The 16739-nt window shown below is 35.2% G+C and overlaps 1 protein-coding gene across 1 annotated transcript; it reads right to left on the bottom strand.

Moving 5' to 3' along the window:
- Positions 1-790: 790 nt before the first annotated feature.
- LOC102597051 (lysine histidine transporter 1) lies at positions 791-3554 on the bottom strand. The gene is made up of 6 exons (XM_006343102.2): positions 3373-3554; positions 1638-2418; positions 1441-1546; positions 1260-1351; positions 1106-1174; positions 791-1019 (listed from the first exon to the last, which is right to left on the bottom strand). Exons 1-6 carry the CDS (start codon positions 3552-3554, stop codon positions 921-923), a joined length of 1329 nt encoding a protein of 442 aa, XP_006343164.1. The 3' UTR covers positions 791-920.
- Positions 3555-16739: the final 13185 nt, after the last annotated feature.

Below are 16739 nucleotides of genomic sequence, written 5' to 3'. Positions count from 1 at the left end.
AAGTTTAAAAAATGTCTAATTTAATTTTTTCAAGCGCTTATCATTCGTGAATCACACCTAAAATGCCACTTAAGTAAAAAATGCTCAATTGGTATCAATTCAAAGTACTAGAGGTGTTCAATAAGTACAAAGCTTAGTTGAGGTGTTCAAGTGAAATATGCGGACAACTTTAAGGGGTTGTGTATGACTTAAGCCTTTTCAAAACTTAAGGATTGAGATGGGGAAGAGACTATTTTGTACTCCCTCTATTCTATTTAAAGTGAATTTTTTTAGCCTTTTTTTATTCTTCAAAATAATTAAATTGTTCAAAGTTCAAGATGTATGTTTGAAACTTTTTTCATATTATTTGACCTTTTATTTATTGAAGTTTTATATTTTATAGGAGATACTTACACTATTTACAAAGTTATATTTATGATTTCACAAAGGGTAATAGTGAAAATTATGATTTAGACTATGTTCTTAAATATTTTTCTTAATATGTGTGTGATGCCTCACAAATACAATTAATATAGAGAGGATATTATTTGAGATTTTTGTGATGGGAGATGATAGCTTTTAACCTTAAAATGATGATATCATAAAAAGTGTGTATTTAACCAATTTTTGAAGACTTGTGTCTAAACGAGAGAACCCTAAAACTAGTAGTATTAGTTAACATCTTGAAGAGTTAATTAGAGGCAGGCATTACATTTGGCAGAGGAAAAAGTAAACTGAAAGCATTAGACAGTAGTACTCGTAAACGAAGATAGTTTATTTCCAAGTATTATTCACAAAGGTTGTAAGCATCTATAACAACATACATTTTTGTTTGTTCTAGATAATTATTCTAAAACATAAATGTAACAAACAAAATAGCAAAAGAAAAAAAAAAGGATAACTATTTACAGTCGCAAGTTTCCAGAAAAAGAAACTACAAATCACTGGTAAAATCGGTAATTCTTGGCTTGTTTGATAAGAGTCCACATTCCTCCAATAGGCGATAAAACAGTGAGCAATACTCCAACTATGATGCAGAACTGAAATTTATTTGGAAAACACATAGTAAGTAACAAAAATTAGATAAAATTAAATGGATGGAATGAAATACTAATATTTTACTCACCCAATTCATCCACCAAGAAAAACCAAACCTTTTGGGTTTTACAATGATAAGCCAAATGATGCAAGGAAGCTGGAGAGGTTAAAAAAAGAGAGTGATTGATGTGAAGCAATGTATACACAAACGAAAGCTAGTGAAATCCTTATAATTGACTTACGTAATATGATGTTGGGGCTAGAGCAAATCCACCAAAGAACCCCATTAGACCACCAAAGAATGGTATGGTCATACCGACGAATAACGTCAATGCTATATTATAATAAAAAAAAGAAGATAGAGTAAATATTGATCCATGCATCATGTGTTTAAGTAATTATGGAAAATGTAATTGCACTTACCAACATATGTTGTACGAACTGTGAAGCGAAGAAAAGTGGAAGGTTTTAGTTTGATAGATTTGACGGCATATGTTTCAATCATGTCAAACATAGGCATTGCGAAAACCTGCGTAAATTATTGGTAAGTTTATGAATGTTTTAGGGAATTTAGCTGATCATAACATCCAATAACATGGATGTTTTATGCATGTACATACCTGATAACTTCCAATAACATGGACGACAACAAACATGTTAGCAGCAGCAACAAGCCACATAGGTTTTTCGAGTGAAAGCAAGATGTTATCCTCAACTTGATTACCAAAAGCCCAATAGCCAAGAAAAGCGACAGGGAGGTAACAAATGGCAACGATGATATAAGCCACCCATACACCCTTCCACATAGGACCTTTGGAAGGTTTTTCTGGTGTTGAAGGAATAGTGGCTTGAATCTCAAGAACCACATTATGGCCAGCATAGGCAAAAGCAACATCTCCAAGTGCACTCAAGAACATGAATACATTGTCGCTTGTCTTTTCACCCCTAAGTTCATAGCTCACTACCCTACCTTCAATCCCTCTACCTAGAGATGTTGCCCAAGCAACTGTCGAATATGTCAACGACATCACTGCAGCAGCCAAGGACACAAATGATATAGAATTGAAATTTGGCAAGTGAGAAAGAACAAAGTGGACTGAGGAAAAGATGATGATGAAGTAGGTAAGTTTTATTGGTTGACAATCAGGACAAACTGTTTCATGAAATTTCTTCAATGACTTGCCACCTGTAACCATGTATATTATGCAAGAACTTACGTCCACCACTATTTGTTGGGGTACAACTACCCAAAGACCAAGTTTCTCACCAAATGCATGTTGACCTAGCTCGTGGTATCTATCAAATCTTTTTCCTGGTACCATTTCATGCATCTCTACCATTTGCCATATTGTGTAAAATGTTATTGCCCATGACATCAACATTACTATCACTCCAGGGCCCCTGCAACAAATAATAGAAAATTACAATCCAACTCCTATCCTATGAATACAAATAATATATTCAATTAAGATTATAAACGTCATATATTTTTATTTTTTTTCAAGTAGTAAAAATGTTAATCAACTCACATTTCAAATATTGTATTTATTTTGCAACAAACAACTCTCTCTAAATAATAAAACTTGTAAGTTAATTTATTTAAATAAATTTTCTAGTACAAATATAAAATATAAAATCAAAAAAATAAACAAAATGATTAAAAGAATTTGAGTGATATTTTTGTCTTTACATACATTCATTTCATGATATTAAATTTTATATATTGCTAATACCACTAAATAGAAGGTATATTAGTTATACACCCTATGATACCAATGAGGATGTATAAGTAATACATGTATTAACTATACCCCACAATACACACACATTAATTAAAGCTTTATTCGAGCAGTTTAAAAATTAACCCTTGACTATTATTATTTGACCAATCTCCAACTTTTCCTATATATATATATATATCCAAAGGTACAAATATAAGTTTTTTTTATTTCTTATTTCTCTTCTCCATATTAACATCGTAAATGCAAATTTCTTCGATCCAGATCCAAAAGTGAGAGGCGCCTTGTTTAATTTTAGGGGTATCTCATCTATCCAGATAGTTTGATTGGATTTGAAATTAAAGTAAGATATATAGAAAAACTTTGAATTTGTAGCTATTATATTAACTAAATATGTTTAAAATATCCTTTAATTTTGAAATAAGTCATGTCATTCTATTAAGAAGGATAAATGTGAATGGTGGCATTAAAACATTAATAAATATAAAAAGTGATATATAATCTATTGGCCCTAATTTTTCTCTTTTTATATTGAATAAAATAATAATTTCATATTAAAATATCGTAATTTACAATCAAACAAATAAATATGACGTGGGAAAGTAAATAAACATACCATCCCATCTCAGACATGGCATATGGAAGACTGAGAACACCAGCACCAACCATGGCAGTGACATTATGAAAAGTAGAGTACCACCATTTTGCATTTCGATCGGATGTGATAGGAAGCCATGCATCTATAGCTTTCTCCTCCTCGGTTCTCGCATCTATCTCTTTTTCATTAACATGAGCCATTTTTTAATTTTTTTTTGTTTTATACAACAACAAAAAAAAAGATTTATTTTTTCTTTTTCAGTTTTGTGAAGGGAACCAATTAGAATTACAAGTTAGAGATGAATAGGGAACAAAGAAGGACTCAATTTTTGAATATGTTAAGAGTCCTCGATTTTAACCCTAGGAATGAAGAAGCATTCAGTTCCCTCACTGTATGCGCTTATGTAAACTTTTCTTATATATACTTTAAAGACCCTAAAATGACGATTCCTATTACAGGCTATCCATCAATAGCTCTGCCTCTCCATACAACTGTTATGTCCAAAAATTGTCTAATTACCACAAAAATATTTAAACCCTAAAAAATAGGCCAAAAATAAGGGTTTCTCAAAATGTGTGTCAAAAAATATCTGGCAAACTCAACCAAATATATTTATTTATTTCTCCTTGTCAAATTTATCGTACCAAAATATTTTTAGTGCTTCTTTATTTATTTATCATTGTTAAATTTATTCTACCAAAATAATTTGTGTGCTTCTTTATTTATTAGCACTGTAGCATACAAAATTATAAGGCTTAATGTACATAAACTTTCTGATTTTTATTTAATTCCTCAAACAAATTTAAAGTATTCATATTTGCTTGTTTAATACCTATATTATGTATTGTTTTATTACTTTCATGAATTGTAGTAACATTTTCTATCGAAACGCTCTACAGTTACGAGTAGCATTGAGGTGACCTTAGTCTTTTGGAATATTAATTAAGGATGACAAATATTTTTTCAATTTTAGGAAAATATTATACAAGTTATTTTAATTTGATAGAGCTGAATTTATTTTAGTCTACTATAGTAGAAATGTGAGTAAAAAGTGAGGTATTAACATGGCAGTTTTTTGTCTTTAAAATTGCATTTGAGGGTATTTTGGACACTTGACAAATGGATGCAACGTGGCTTTACCTTGGAATTGAATAGACACGAATCATTTAATCACTTCACTTTGATGTTTTCACCTTTTCCCATTTCCGCCACCTATCCGATACTCACCACCCCTCTTTCTAAACCCTTCTCTTCTAATAACAATTGCAAAATCCAGAGCTTAAAGGCCTAAGAGGTATCCATTCCACCAGTACATCATGCACCCATTGGTGCGGCGACGCCACCGACTACCCAGTCCTCATTTGCCGCCGCTATAAATGGTGGAATGCGGCATCATATCTCTCAGTCAATCAACGATATCTGTTAACTTTTACTTTTGATGATTCCTTTCCGGCTTTTGATCTCTTTACTTAGCTTCATGTCGGTGTATAATTTGTGTATAATTTTGATTGCAGGTGACTTAAAAGAAAGCTAATATTTTGGATGTTTGGAAGATATAGAGATGGGTGTGGGGTGATGTTACAACTTGAACCAGTAGTTCGTATAAGGTATTTTTTTACCGCTCTATTTGAGCTTTTAATATTTTCTCATTAATATTCTAAGGGGTCATTTGGTGTGATAGATTAGGGGAGTTAATCTCAGGATAAATTTTAAATATTCTTTATTTCCTTGTTTGGTTGCAAAGTTTGGGATAACTTATCATAAGATTATGAATTAGTATCGAGATAAGTTATCCCTCACATTAGGTAGTATAGTAATCTCGGGATACAATAGGTAAATGACAAATATATCCCTTAAAATTCTTTTTATACATCATTTTCACATTTATTTATATTTACATTATTTTTAATACCATGTATAATAATATTTACTACTCCTTATTTTTATGATAATTATACATATTTTTCTATTAAAAAATTACACTATATAAATATAATTTTTATTTATGAATTTATTTGACTAATTCTTATGTTTATTTTATTTTGATTCTCATAAATTTTCTTCTCTTTAAGAAACTTAAGAGGGAAGTTCTAGCTTAAGAAAAAAATTATATTTTTAAATACACATGGTACTTATCATGGGAATGCATAAATAAAAATATTTAAGTTAAATAAAATAAAAGTTTTATTTTAAAAAATGAATAACTTATCATAACTAAAGTGAAGGGTAATTTTGTAAACAAACAACTTGTTCTTAAAATTTATCAATATATATTATTTTGAATACAACAAATCAAACACTCAATAAAAAATAATCTCAGCACAACTTATCCCATTATAACTAATTCCAACATAATTTATCCCAACATAACTTATCCATCATAACTCATATTCAAACCAAACGACCCCTAAGGTTGTTGTTATTTTTTCTTTCGGTGAAGTTTCAACAAAAAAACCACATATGTTTCTCCTATAAATATATAGCTCCCATTTTATTTATGTGTGTACCCGTTCATGTGTACTTCGAGTTGTATCTTATGTAGATGATTAAAGAGTTTGTTTGTATTTTGCTTCAAATGATCTTAAAAGTTGAATTTTAAATTTGAATGATTATTCTGAATAGCGGAATTGCACTTCCTCACTTGAGGTGACGAGTGTATGATACCCAATGTTCTATTGCCATGGACAAATACAGTTATTTGTTATTACTTTTTAGCATGGTAAAAAGTACTATAGTGAATAGGCTAACAACTTGCTCAACTATAAACTTCCTTCGTGAAAGCTCTTTATTTTTTTTTATGAGAACGGGAACCATAGCTGCTGCACAACACAACATAGATATTATAGTTCTAAGCAAGCACTATTCGACAAGTTCGAAGGAGAAAGTACTCAAATGTTGATTGTTCTTTTCTTCCTGATTTTTTTTTTTGTGCTTAATGATTATTATTATTTATTTATTTATAAATTTTCCAGGTCGTCTGGGGTGTTATAAATCAGGAAGAAAGTTACAAGAGGACTTGGCCTTAGCCTTCGATTACAACACAAGGATAAGCACTACTTTATCCTTCAAAAAGAGGGGAGGTGAAGCTACAAAAATAGACATTCCAACCCTCGCAAAAACTAACTACCTATACGATTAGCTAACAAAAAAAATTGCCTTATCATATTTGGTCCTTATTGAAGGCATTTGATAAGTTTGATGGAAGGGTTGGGTCACCTCATGTCTCTTTTTTTGCTCTAAGTTTGATGAATTCTAGTGAATGAATCACTTAGGGTAAGTTCTAACTAAGTCACTAGGCTAAAACTGACCAAAATGATGTTGTTTAGGGATTAAACGACGTAGTTTAGGTGTCCAACGTGTAGGGGAAAAGACCAAAATGACCTAACTTAAAAGCTATCGGGGCCAACGATGGGCCTGACCAACAGACCTTGGATGGACCTACGGTCCGTCCTATTATCTCGTCGTTTGGTTGTCAGAAAAGGGATGTCGCAGGCCACAATCCACGAACCTGGACCACGGACCGTGGTCCCACCTACTGTTCGTAGGTCTGGTCGTTAGTCCAGGGTTTTTTGGGGATTTCTGGATGGCCAGCCACGGACCCTTCCTATGGTCTGTGGTTCAGACCACGGGCCGTGGGTGGGTCTTATCGGTGGCACCTGCAAGTTCAAAAGTTTCACATTTTTGGTCGTTTCTGAATATGGGGTGTTACATTATCTCCCCTTTGGGAACATTCTTCCTCGAATGAAGTCTAAACTAGCTAAATATGGAGGGAAGGACCTGTAATACCTACCACTAAGTACTAGAAATTAAATTTTGACTGAACTGAGTTCCAAGAACATGCAAATAAACTGAAAATGCAAGAACAACTGAAGGAACAAGATACTGAGACTGATTTTATGCAATAGTACACTAAGAGACGGGAGAGGAACTATTACCTGAAACTGAAACGAAATCCAAAGAAAAGAGATGAGGATACTTGTCTTTCATGGCTGCTTCTGCTTCCCAAGTATCTCCATCTACAGACTGATTCCTCCACAAAATCATAACTGAAACTACTTCTTTATTTCTCAACCTACAAACCTGACGATCAAGAATTTCAACCGGCACCTCCTCATAAGTGAGACTATCTTTCATAGACACACTTTCTAAAGGTACTATGGATGCCAGATCACCCACACATTTCTTCAACAATGAAATGTGGAAGACTGGGTTGACTGCTGCTATTTCTGTTGGCAATTCTAACAAATAAGCCACTTTACCAACCCTTTTCAAGATTCTGTAAGGACCTACCTATCTAGGACTGAGCTTCCCTTTCCTGCCAAATCTCATCACCCCCTTCATAGGTGACACCTTCACGAAAATCCAATCACCGATTTCAAATGGTAAGTCCCTTCTCCTCACATCTGCATCAGACTTCTGACGACTCTGGGCTATCTTTAGTCTATCTCTGATGAGCTGAACTTTTTCCATAGCATCATGAACCAAATTTGGTCCTATCAAGGTTGATTCACCTACTTCAAACCAACCAACTGGAGATCTACATCTACCCTCATACAATGCTTCATAAAGGGCTATCTGAATACTGGAATGCTAGCTATTATTGTAGGCGAACTCTATGAAAGGTAGGTGATCATCCCAACTTTCCTTGAAATTTATCACGCAAGCTCTCAACATGTCTTCTAAAGTCTAAATGTTACGCTTTGTACTGGCAGTTACCTGAGTACCAAGACCTTTCTGAAAAGATTTCTAGAAATGAGAGGTAAACTGAGGACCTCTATCTGATATGATAGACAAAGGAACCCCACGTAAACTGACTATCTCATTTATGTAGAGTTTAGCATAATCCCCCACTGAATCTGTAATTTTGAAAGCCAAAAAGTGAGCGAACTTAGTAACTCTGTCTACTATCACCCAAATGGAATCATGTTGTCTGCGAGTACGAGGTAAACCCGTGATGAAGTCCATGTTTATCACTTCCCACTTCCATGTAGGAATGTTAATCTCTTGAGTCATACCTCCTGGTTTCTGATGTTCTACCTTAACCTGCTGACAATTTGGGCACTTAGCCACAAAATCTGATATATCCCTCTTCATGCCATTCCACCAAAAAACTTTCTACCGATCACGGTACATCTTAGTGGCACCTGGATTAATAGAATATTTGGATTTATGGGCTTCTGTAAGGATCTACTGGCTCAACTCACCCACTTTAGGAACACATAAGCGACCTTGGTAACGAAGCACGCCATCTCCCCCCGAGGAGAAAACCTCTACTTTTTGCTAATGAATTGCACCCTTCAACTAAAGGAAAATGGGATCACTATCTTGTTTTTCCTTAACCTCTGCTACCAATGAAGATTCTGATCTATTCTGAACTATCACACTGCCTTCTGACATGTCCGTAAGACCAACTCCTAAGCGAGCAAGTCGATGAACATCTTTTGCTAATTCCTTCCTTTCTTCCTCAACATGTGCTACACTACCCATGAATAGTCCGCTAAGAGCAACAACTACTACATTGGCCTTACCAGGATGGTAAAGCACATTCATGTCATCGTCCTTGAGGAATTGAGGCCATCTACTCTAGCGAAGATTCAATTATTTCAAGGTGAATACATACTGGATGCTCTTATGATCTGTGAACACATCTACGTGAACACCATACAAGTAATGTCTCCAAATCTTTAGGGAAAATACTACGGCTGCAAGCTCGAGGTCATAAGTTGGGTAGTTCTTTTCATGTACCTTAAGATGTCTGGAGGAATAAGCTATAACCTTACCTCGCTGCATCAACACACAACCTAAGCCAACTCTGGATGCATCACAATAGATCACATAACCATCTGAACCCTCTAGTAGAGTCAAAATAAGAGTTGTAGTCAACCTAGTTTTCAGTTCGGAGAAGCTCTTCTCACACTCATCTGACCACTGAAACTTAACCTTTTTATGAGTCAACTTGGTCAATGGGGAAGCTATGGATGAAAAATCCTTCAACAAATCTCCTGTAATAACCAGCCAAACCCAAGAAACTTCTGATATCTATTGGAGAGGTGGATCTGGGCCATTTCTTCACTGCCTCTATTTTCTGAGAATCCACTCGGATCCCTTCGCTAGATACGAATGACCAAGGAAAGCAGCTGATTTAACCAAAACTCACATTTGCTAAACTTAACGAATAACCTATGATCTTTGAGAGTTTCCAGAACAAATCTTAGATGAGTCGCGTGTTCCTCCTAATTCCCTAAGTAAATGAGGACATCATCAATAAAGACGATAATAATCAAGTCCAAATACTACTTGAATACCCTATTCATTAAATCCATGAAAGCTGCAGGAGAATTGGTTAGTCCAAAAGACATAACTACAAATTCATAATGACAATATCGAGTTATAAAGGCTGTTTTTGGGATGTCACTATCTCTGACTCTGAGCTGATGATAACCGAATTTGAGGTCTATCTTCGAAAAATGACTAGCACCCTAAAGTTGGTCGAACAAGTCATCAATCTTGGGGATATGGTACTTTTTCGTGATTGTGTTTTTGTTCAACTATCGATAGTCAATGCACATCCTGAGAGAACCATCTTTCTTTTTCACGAATAACACTAGAGCACACTTTGGAGAGATACTAGGTTTGATGAAGCCCTTATCTAGAAGGTCTTTCAACTGTTCTTTCAATTCCTTGAGCTCAGCTAGAGCCATTATGTAAGGAGGGATCGAAATAGGCTGGGTATCTAGAAGGAGATCAATTCTGAAGTCGATTTCCCTTTCAAGAGGAACTCCGAAAATATCTTTTGGAAACACTGCTGGAAATTCATTTACTACTGGGACTAACTCAAGAGTTGGGGTTTCAAAGTTTGAATCCTTAACCCAAACAAGATGATAGATTTACCCTTTAGAGATCATTTTCCTAGCCTTAAGGTACGAGATAAATCGACCCATATGCACTGAGCTACTACCCTTCCATTTTAAGACTGGCTTGCTTGGAAACTGAAAACGAACGATCCTAGTTCTACAATTGACTGAGGCATAATAGGAATGTAACCAATCCATTCCTAGAATGATATCAAAGTCTACCATTTCTAACTCTACAAGATCTGTTGAGGTAACTTTCTAAGAGATTGTGACAGGGCAATTTTTGTATACCTGTCTAGCTATAACTGGGTCACCAACTGGAGTAGAGACTGAGAAGGGTTCTGAGAGAGTTTCTCGACTGATACCGAAGTTTACTACTATATAAAGAGTTAGAAATGAAATAGTACCCCCTGTATCTAACAAAGCATAAACATCTAAATGAAAGACTCATAACGTACCAGTTACTACATCAGGAGAATCTTTCTGATCCTGGTGAACCTAGAGATCATACAAATTGTTCTGGCGCTGACCACCACCTATACCAGATGAAGTACCTTGCTGAGTTGGGCAACCTACTGGTTCTGGTGGAGCTGTAGACTGAGCCCTATTATTGTTACCTCCTTGTCCTTGTTTAGAAAAAGGGAAATCTCTCAACATGTAACCAGACTGACTACACCCAAAACATCCTTCCTTTCATGAAATACACTCGCCCGGATGGTTACACTTTTGACAAGTCGGGTAGGTCCTGTTACCTGAAGTACTCCTTTGAGACTTACAGCCTGATGTCCTACCTTTCTGATCCTGTCGAAACCTGGGGGATAGAGCACCAGACGTGCTGGGACTGAAGATTTCTGCTAAAACTGTGAGCGATTTCCACCACCCAATTTCTACTGAGAGTACTTATAGTTGCCTGTTCTAGCTTTCTTGTTGTCCTTAGCTAGTTCTCTAAGCTTATCTCTCTCAACTTTCTGTGCATCAGTCATGATCATAGATATATACTTATCCTCCAACAACATAACATTTCTGCACTCTGTCTTCACCAAGTCAGATACCCCAAATAGGAACTTACTCATTTGGGCCCTAGGATCGGCAACCATATGTGGAGCATAATTAGAGAGCAGGGTGAACTTAAGTCCGTACTCTTGGATAGACATTGAACCTTGTCTCAAATTCAAAAAATCCTAAGCCTTAGCCTCCCTCAACTCTCTTGGGAAGAACCTGTCAAGAAAAGCTCCGGTAAAACACTCTCAAGTCACATGAGCTGCATTTTCACCCTTATTTTACTTCCACCGAGTGAACCATATGTGAGCCACATCCTTAAGCTGGTAGGACACCAGCTCTACCCTATCATTTCAAGTCACTTGCATCACTCCAAAGATTTTCTTGACCTCATCAATGAAGTTCTCGGGGTCTTCACCAATATACGACCCTAGAAAATCAGGCGGATTCATCCTAACGAAATCTCGGACCCTAGCTACCACTGATCCACCACTAGTATTTGTAGGAACTGTCACCTTATGATTGTTCTGATGATGAGCTACACTCTGAGCCAAAAGATGGATAGCATTCCGAAACTCTGCATTTGAAACCTCATTGTCTGGAACTAGAGGAACTGCATTACCATTGCGGTCATTAGCATTCCTTGTGTAAGCTCTACGAGGAGGATTGATCTGAAATGCAATGCGACAAATTAGAAATGAGAAGTTGGATCATACTTTACACACGATAAGAGTAGCAAAGAAAGTGAAGTTTTCCTAAAACACTTCGCAGCCTCCCCCTCATGGGTGCGGAACGTTTCACACTCATGAAAGGGACTCTACTTAGTGCGGCTTTTCAGACATCGTAGGACTCTTAAACCTAAGGATATGATACCAAGTTTGTCATGCCCCGAGGCTACCTCTTTGACGTAAACACGGGGCTTAGGATCACGAGTTACCCCAAGCTAACCCTGAGCTAGCTTATCATAAGCATACTTAAACAACTGAACAAAAGATACTATGTGGAAGTTTAAAACATGAGAAAAACTGAATGATGTGGAATACCCAATACTGGTCTAAATTTATAAATATTGAATAAGAGTTAATGATATTGGACTATAACTCAAAGTACTAAAGATGAATCTAACTATGTCTGGATAAAGCCTCTAACTGACTAGATATGATGGGACATGCCCCCAGCTAACTCTAGAAAAACTAAAACTGAAATGAAAGATTAATATACGAAAACATGTCTATTGTCCTCGAAGTATGAAGACTCACCCATGATGTTGCTGAGTGTGGATCGGGAAAGGATCTAAGCATGATCTGAATGCTGAGGACCTGAACCTACATCACGAAAAGATGTAGCACAGAGTATGCATCAATACTGAGCATGCATGATAGGATAAAGCTGAACAAACATATAAACTAAACAAAGCATATTGAGAAATGATATAATTTGAACATGATAAAGATACTAAAATATACTGAATATGAACTAAACTTAATGCAATTACCATGTACATAACATGCTGAAACTGAATACTAAAATATAACTGGAAACCTGGTCAAATGCACTAGAGTCTGAATGTGGGATCTACTATTAATCGACATAAAGCCACGTGAGCTAAACGTGGAGTCCGATGTATACCCCCATCGAGAGGACCAAATATACATTGCCAGGGGTATAAAGGCATGACTGGTGTGATCACTAAATCTGATGCCCATTGAGGGGACTTATAAACCTACAGGGGCACGTAGTTTTGGGACTATGAGGGTGACTGACCCTAGTCCAACTCCGTGTAAAGCCTACTCCCAACTGGAAATGTGTTTAATACAACATAACTGAAATATACTGGATAGCTCAACGTTCTTACATTCTAACTGAAAATACAACACTTAAGTACTAATAATGAAACATTTGAAATCTAAGGCATGTATACATGTTAATCTGTCCTAGTTAGTGTAATTTATGAACTAAATGAATCTACAACACTAGGGTTCTAAGTTTCATGCAAGGAACTAAGTAACGATGTTATGAAAACATGATAACCTGAGAAAGAGCACTACAATAGCTAAATCACAACAATTCTCTAATGTTCAAGAAACCCTAGGTCTAAACAATATGTAGGGAATCAAGAATCTGACTGAATTCGAGGGACATAATGGGTGAAAGGAATCCACTAGTGAAATCCCACCTACCTGGTGACGAATTTTACGGAGAAATCTTTTCGATTTCTGGGATCGAATTGAAGAAAATGTGTTGCATTCTTGGAGGGGTTGGTTCGCCTCTTTTATCCTCTTTTGCTCTAAGTTTGACGAATTTTAGTGAATGGATCACTTAGGGTAAGTTCTGACTAAGTCACTAGGCTTAAACTGACCATAATAACATAGTTTAGGTGTCCAATACGTAGGGAAAAAGAGCAAAACCACCCTAACTTAAAAGCTGTCGGGGCCAACGACAGGCCTGATCGACAGACCGTGGATGGACCTACAGTCCGTCCCGTCATCTCGTCGTTTGGCTATAAGAAAGGGATGTTGCGGGCCACAATCCACGGACCTAGACCACGGACCATGGTCCCAGCTACGGTCCGTAGGTCCGGTCGTTGGTCAAGGGTTTTCTGGGGATTTCTGGGTGGCCAGCCACGGACCCTTCCTATGGTCTGTGGTTTAGACCATGGGTGGGTGGGTCTCGTCGGTGGCACCTGCAAGTCCTGAAGTTCTGCACTTTTGATCATTTCCGAATACAGGGTGTTACAGTAATGGAAGTTTTGAAAATTATTAATTTACTTGCTTGATTAAGGATACTAGTTGTTTTGTTTTTTCTTCCGTTGTAAATTTTGATATTGTGATATTATTTTCATAGAAGGTTCCTATTTCACTTTATTACTCTGTTGGATGTTGGAGATATTTCCCACTGACCTTATACATTCATGTTTGTGTTGACAAAAATTAGAAGAGGCCGAGAAGCAGATTACATGAAACACTTGTCATCTTTGTCAACACTTAAATGATTTTCCTATATATATATATATATATATATATATATATATACTCTGTCTGTCTCTAATTACTTGTTAACTTTTGAATTGATACACCTATTAAGAAAACAATATATTGCTATAGCGAGTTTACTATTTTATCCCTGTTAATTATGAAGTGTGATGAAATAACAATGTAATGTTATTATACTGTAACAATGTAATGTTATTATACTGCCATTGATATAAAAATGTATCATTTATCTCGATTCATCTGAGTAAATATTTACTTCCAATTTGTAATACTCAACAGTTAGCCTGCATTTCTTCAATATTTTCTTCCATCTGAGTAAAATATTCACATTGCACAAACCAAGTCAAATAAAATGTAGCACCAATTTTGACACTGTTACATGCCATATTCCCCTAGTATTATATAATATACAAATTAATGAACATAAATTACTTGCAAAATTGTTGTGATAAAATTATTATGTTATGTATTGTATTATTATATTCTATTTAAATTATTATGTTATGTATTGTATTTTTAATTATTTTTTATTTATTGTTTGTTTTTTCAAATTTAGGTTTTCATCTTATCATTTTGATTTTTGTGCATTTTTCAAAGTGAAAATTAATAATAATAGCAAATTATATTAAAGTGACGAAAATTAAAAAAAATGAAATATTATTAATTCGGGATGAAAATAGTGTATATTGAATAACATTTTAAAAAAATGTTATTATTACATTTAAAAAGAATTGCGTATATTAAAGATTTAATAAATGGCAATATATAAAAAATAATATGTTTATTATAAAATATTAAAAATAATAATAAAATAATCAAAAAGTAAAATAGAGATGTGAATAGTAGTTCTCAAAATTTGGAGAACGACTATTCACCTCTTTATAAATGGAGAATACAGAGTGAATTAGAGTGTGGTTGGAGAGTTCATTCTCTATTTTACTCTCCAAATAGAAAATTGAGAGTAAAATAGAGTGGGTGGGAGATGGTCTTAGCATTTGTGTTGAAGGATGTTTTGGTAATTATTTAGTAATAATAATTCTATTAGTTATCAGGCATTTCAAAGTAGCCTCAATAAAAACTTTCAAGTGTCTTTGACAAGTTTTTCCTCTACTTACATCATTTGTCCGAGCCTTTTAACAGTTCTCTCATAATCACACCATTTCACTACACAAGCACATGGACCCCTTTCCTGTTACTCTTTATAATTTATCTTGTATTTATGCATTTGGATATATTGCATACCAACTTCTTATTCCTTTTTATAATTGGTATTACCATAATAAATTAATAATAAGAATATGTGAATTAATTTTACTTTACTGAAGTATTATCTATTTTTTAAAACTTTTTCCCTTTTAATCGTTTCTGAATTTGTTGAATATCAAAAAATTACGTAAAAATATTATAAATTCCAATAATTAACAATTTAAAATGTTTAAAAGAGATTTATAAAATTCGATTGATTCAAGAAATATTATTGGTGTGAAATAAATTAGAATATGAGAATTAATATATTATTTGAAATGACTTAACATGTAACACCTCGGTTTTTGAAAGAACTGGAATTAGAAATAAACTAGATTGGAAATAGCAAAATTGGAAATTTTGGCAAGTTATGCTAAGTATGAGTTTTGGGTCAACTTCAAACGATCATAACTTTCAATTCAGAATGAGTTAGGTGGCCCATAAGATATCAAATGAAAGAACTTGGAATCCTCTTTTTTACGCCACCGAGTTTGCTAATTTTTGAGCTTGTATGAGGGAGATATGCCCGTTTGAAGTTGGGCTGTCTAGTTAAGGAAAGCTACCCAGAATTAGGAGGAGTATTTTGGTCATTTCCTTACCCAAATAACTTAAAATGAAATTGGAAATATTTGTTTAAACTGACTTGGTTCAGTTTCACAAATTCAAATACACGCTAGGGTTTTGAGAGAAGTTTAAGAAGAGGAGAAAAAGGAGAAGAGTCAAGCGTTCGTCAAGTTCTTGAGGATTTCGCTGTGCATTTCGCCAAGGGTTTGAACCCTAAGAGGTATGTGAGTTCAGATAGCATTGGGTTCGTTCACCCACATGCCAATCATGATTAATTCATCGTAATTTTGTTCTTGAAAGCAAAGGATTTGAGTTCTTGATGAGTTTTGTTGAAGTTTCTTTCGAAATGTTGATTGTTGAAGTTTTAGTGAGTTTTTGAGATAATCATATGAGTTTTAAGGTTATTTTTAGTAGATTCCTGTTCACTAATGTTGGGTATTCGAATCAAAGTGAATTGGGAAGAAACCATTTGATTCTAGGTGAATTGGGGGTTAGAAAACGAGCAAGAAAATTTGTCAAAATTTTTAGGGAAAGGGGTGGGGTGCCGTGCCACTTAGTGTGCCCCAAGACATAGTTTGTATGTTTGGCACTGGGGCACCGCGCCACTCCCTGCGCCCCAACCCAGAGTCTGCAGTTAATTGTCTGGAGCCCTGCGCCACTCAGTACGCTAGGGTCGCCAGGTCCTCCACCCTTTCCCACTTCTTTCCGTTTGAGTTCCCTTGAATCGTAC

The sequence above is a fragment of the Solanum tuberosum genome, unplaced genomic scaffold (genome assembly GCF_000226075.1).
Source record: "Solanum tuberosum cultivar DM 1-3 516 R44 unplaced genomic scaffold, SolTub_3.0 scf00038, whole genome shotgun sequence".
Taxonomy (NCBI): Eukaryota; Viridiplantae; Streptophyta; class Magnoliopsida; order Solanales; family Solanaceae; genus Solanum; species Solanum tuberosum.
This window is presented reverse-complemented; position numbering and strand designations above follow the sequence as displayed.

Coding starts and splice junctions, on each gene's coding strand:
- LOC102597051 (XM_006343102.2), bottom strand. CDS start 3,554: ATGGCTCATGTTAATGAAAAAGAGATAGATGCGAGAACCGAGGAGGAG. Junction 2,419..3,372: donor GCCATGTCTGAGATGGGATG/GTATGTTTATTT, acceptor TATTTGTTGCAG/GGGCCCTGGAGTGATAGTAA. Junction 1,175..1,259: donor TAGCCCCAACATCATATTAC/GTAAGTCAATTA, acceptor TAACCTCTCCAG/CTTCCTTGCATCATTTGGCT.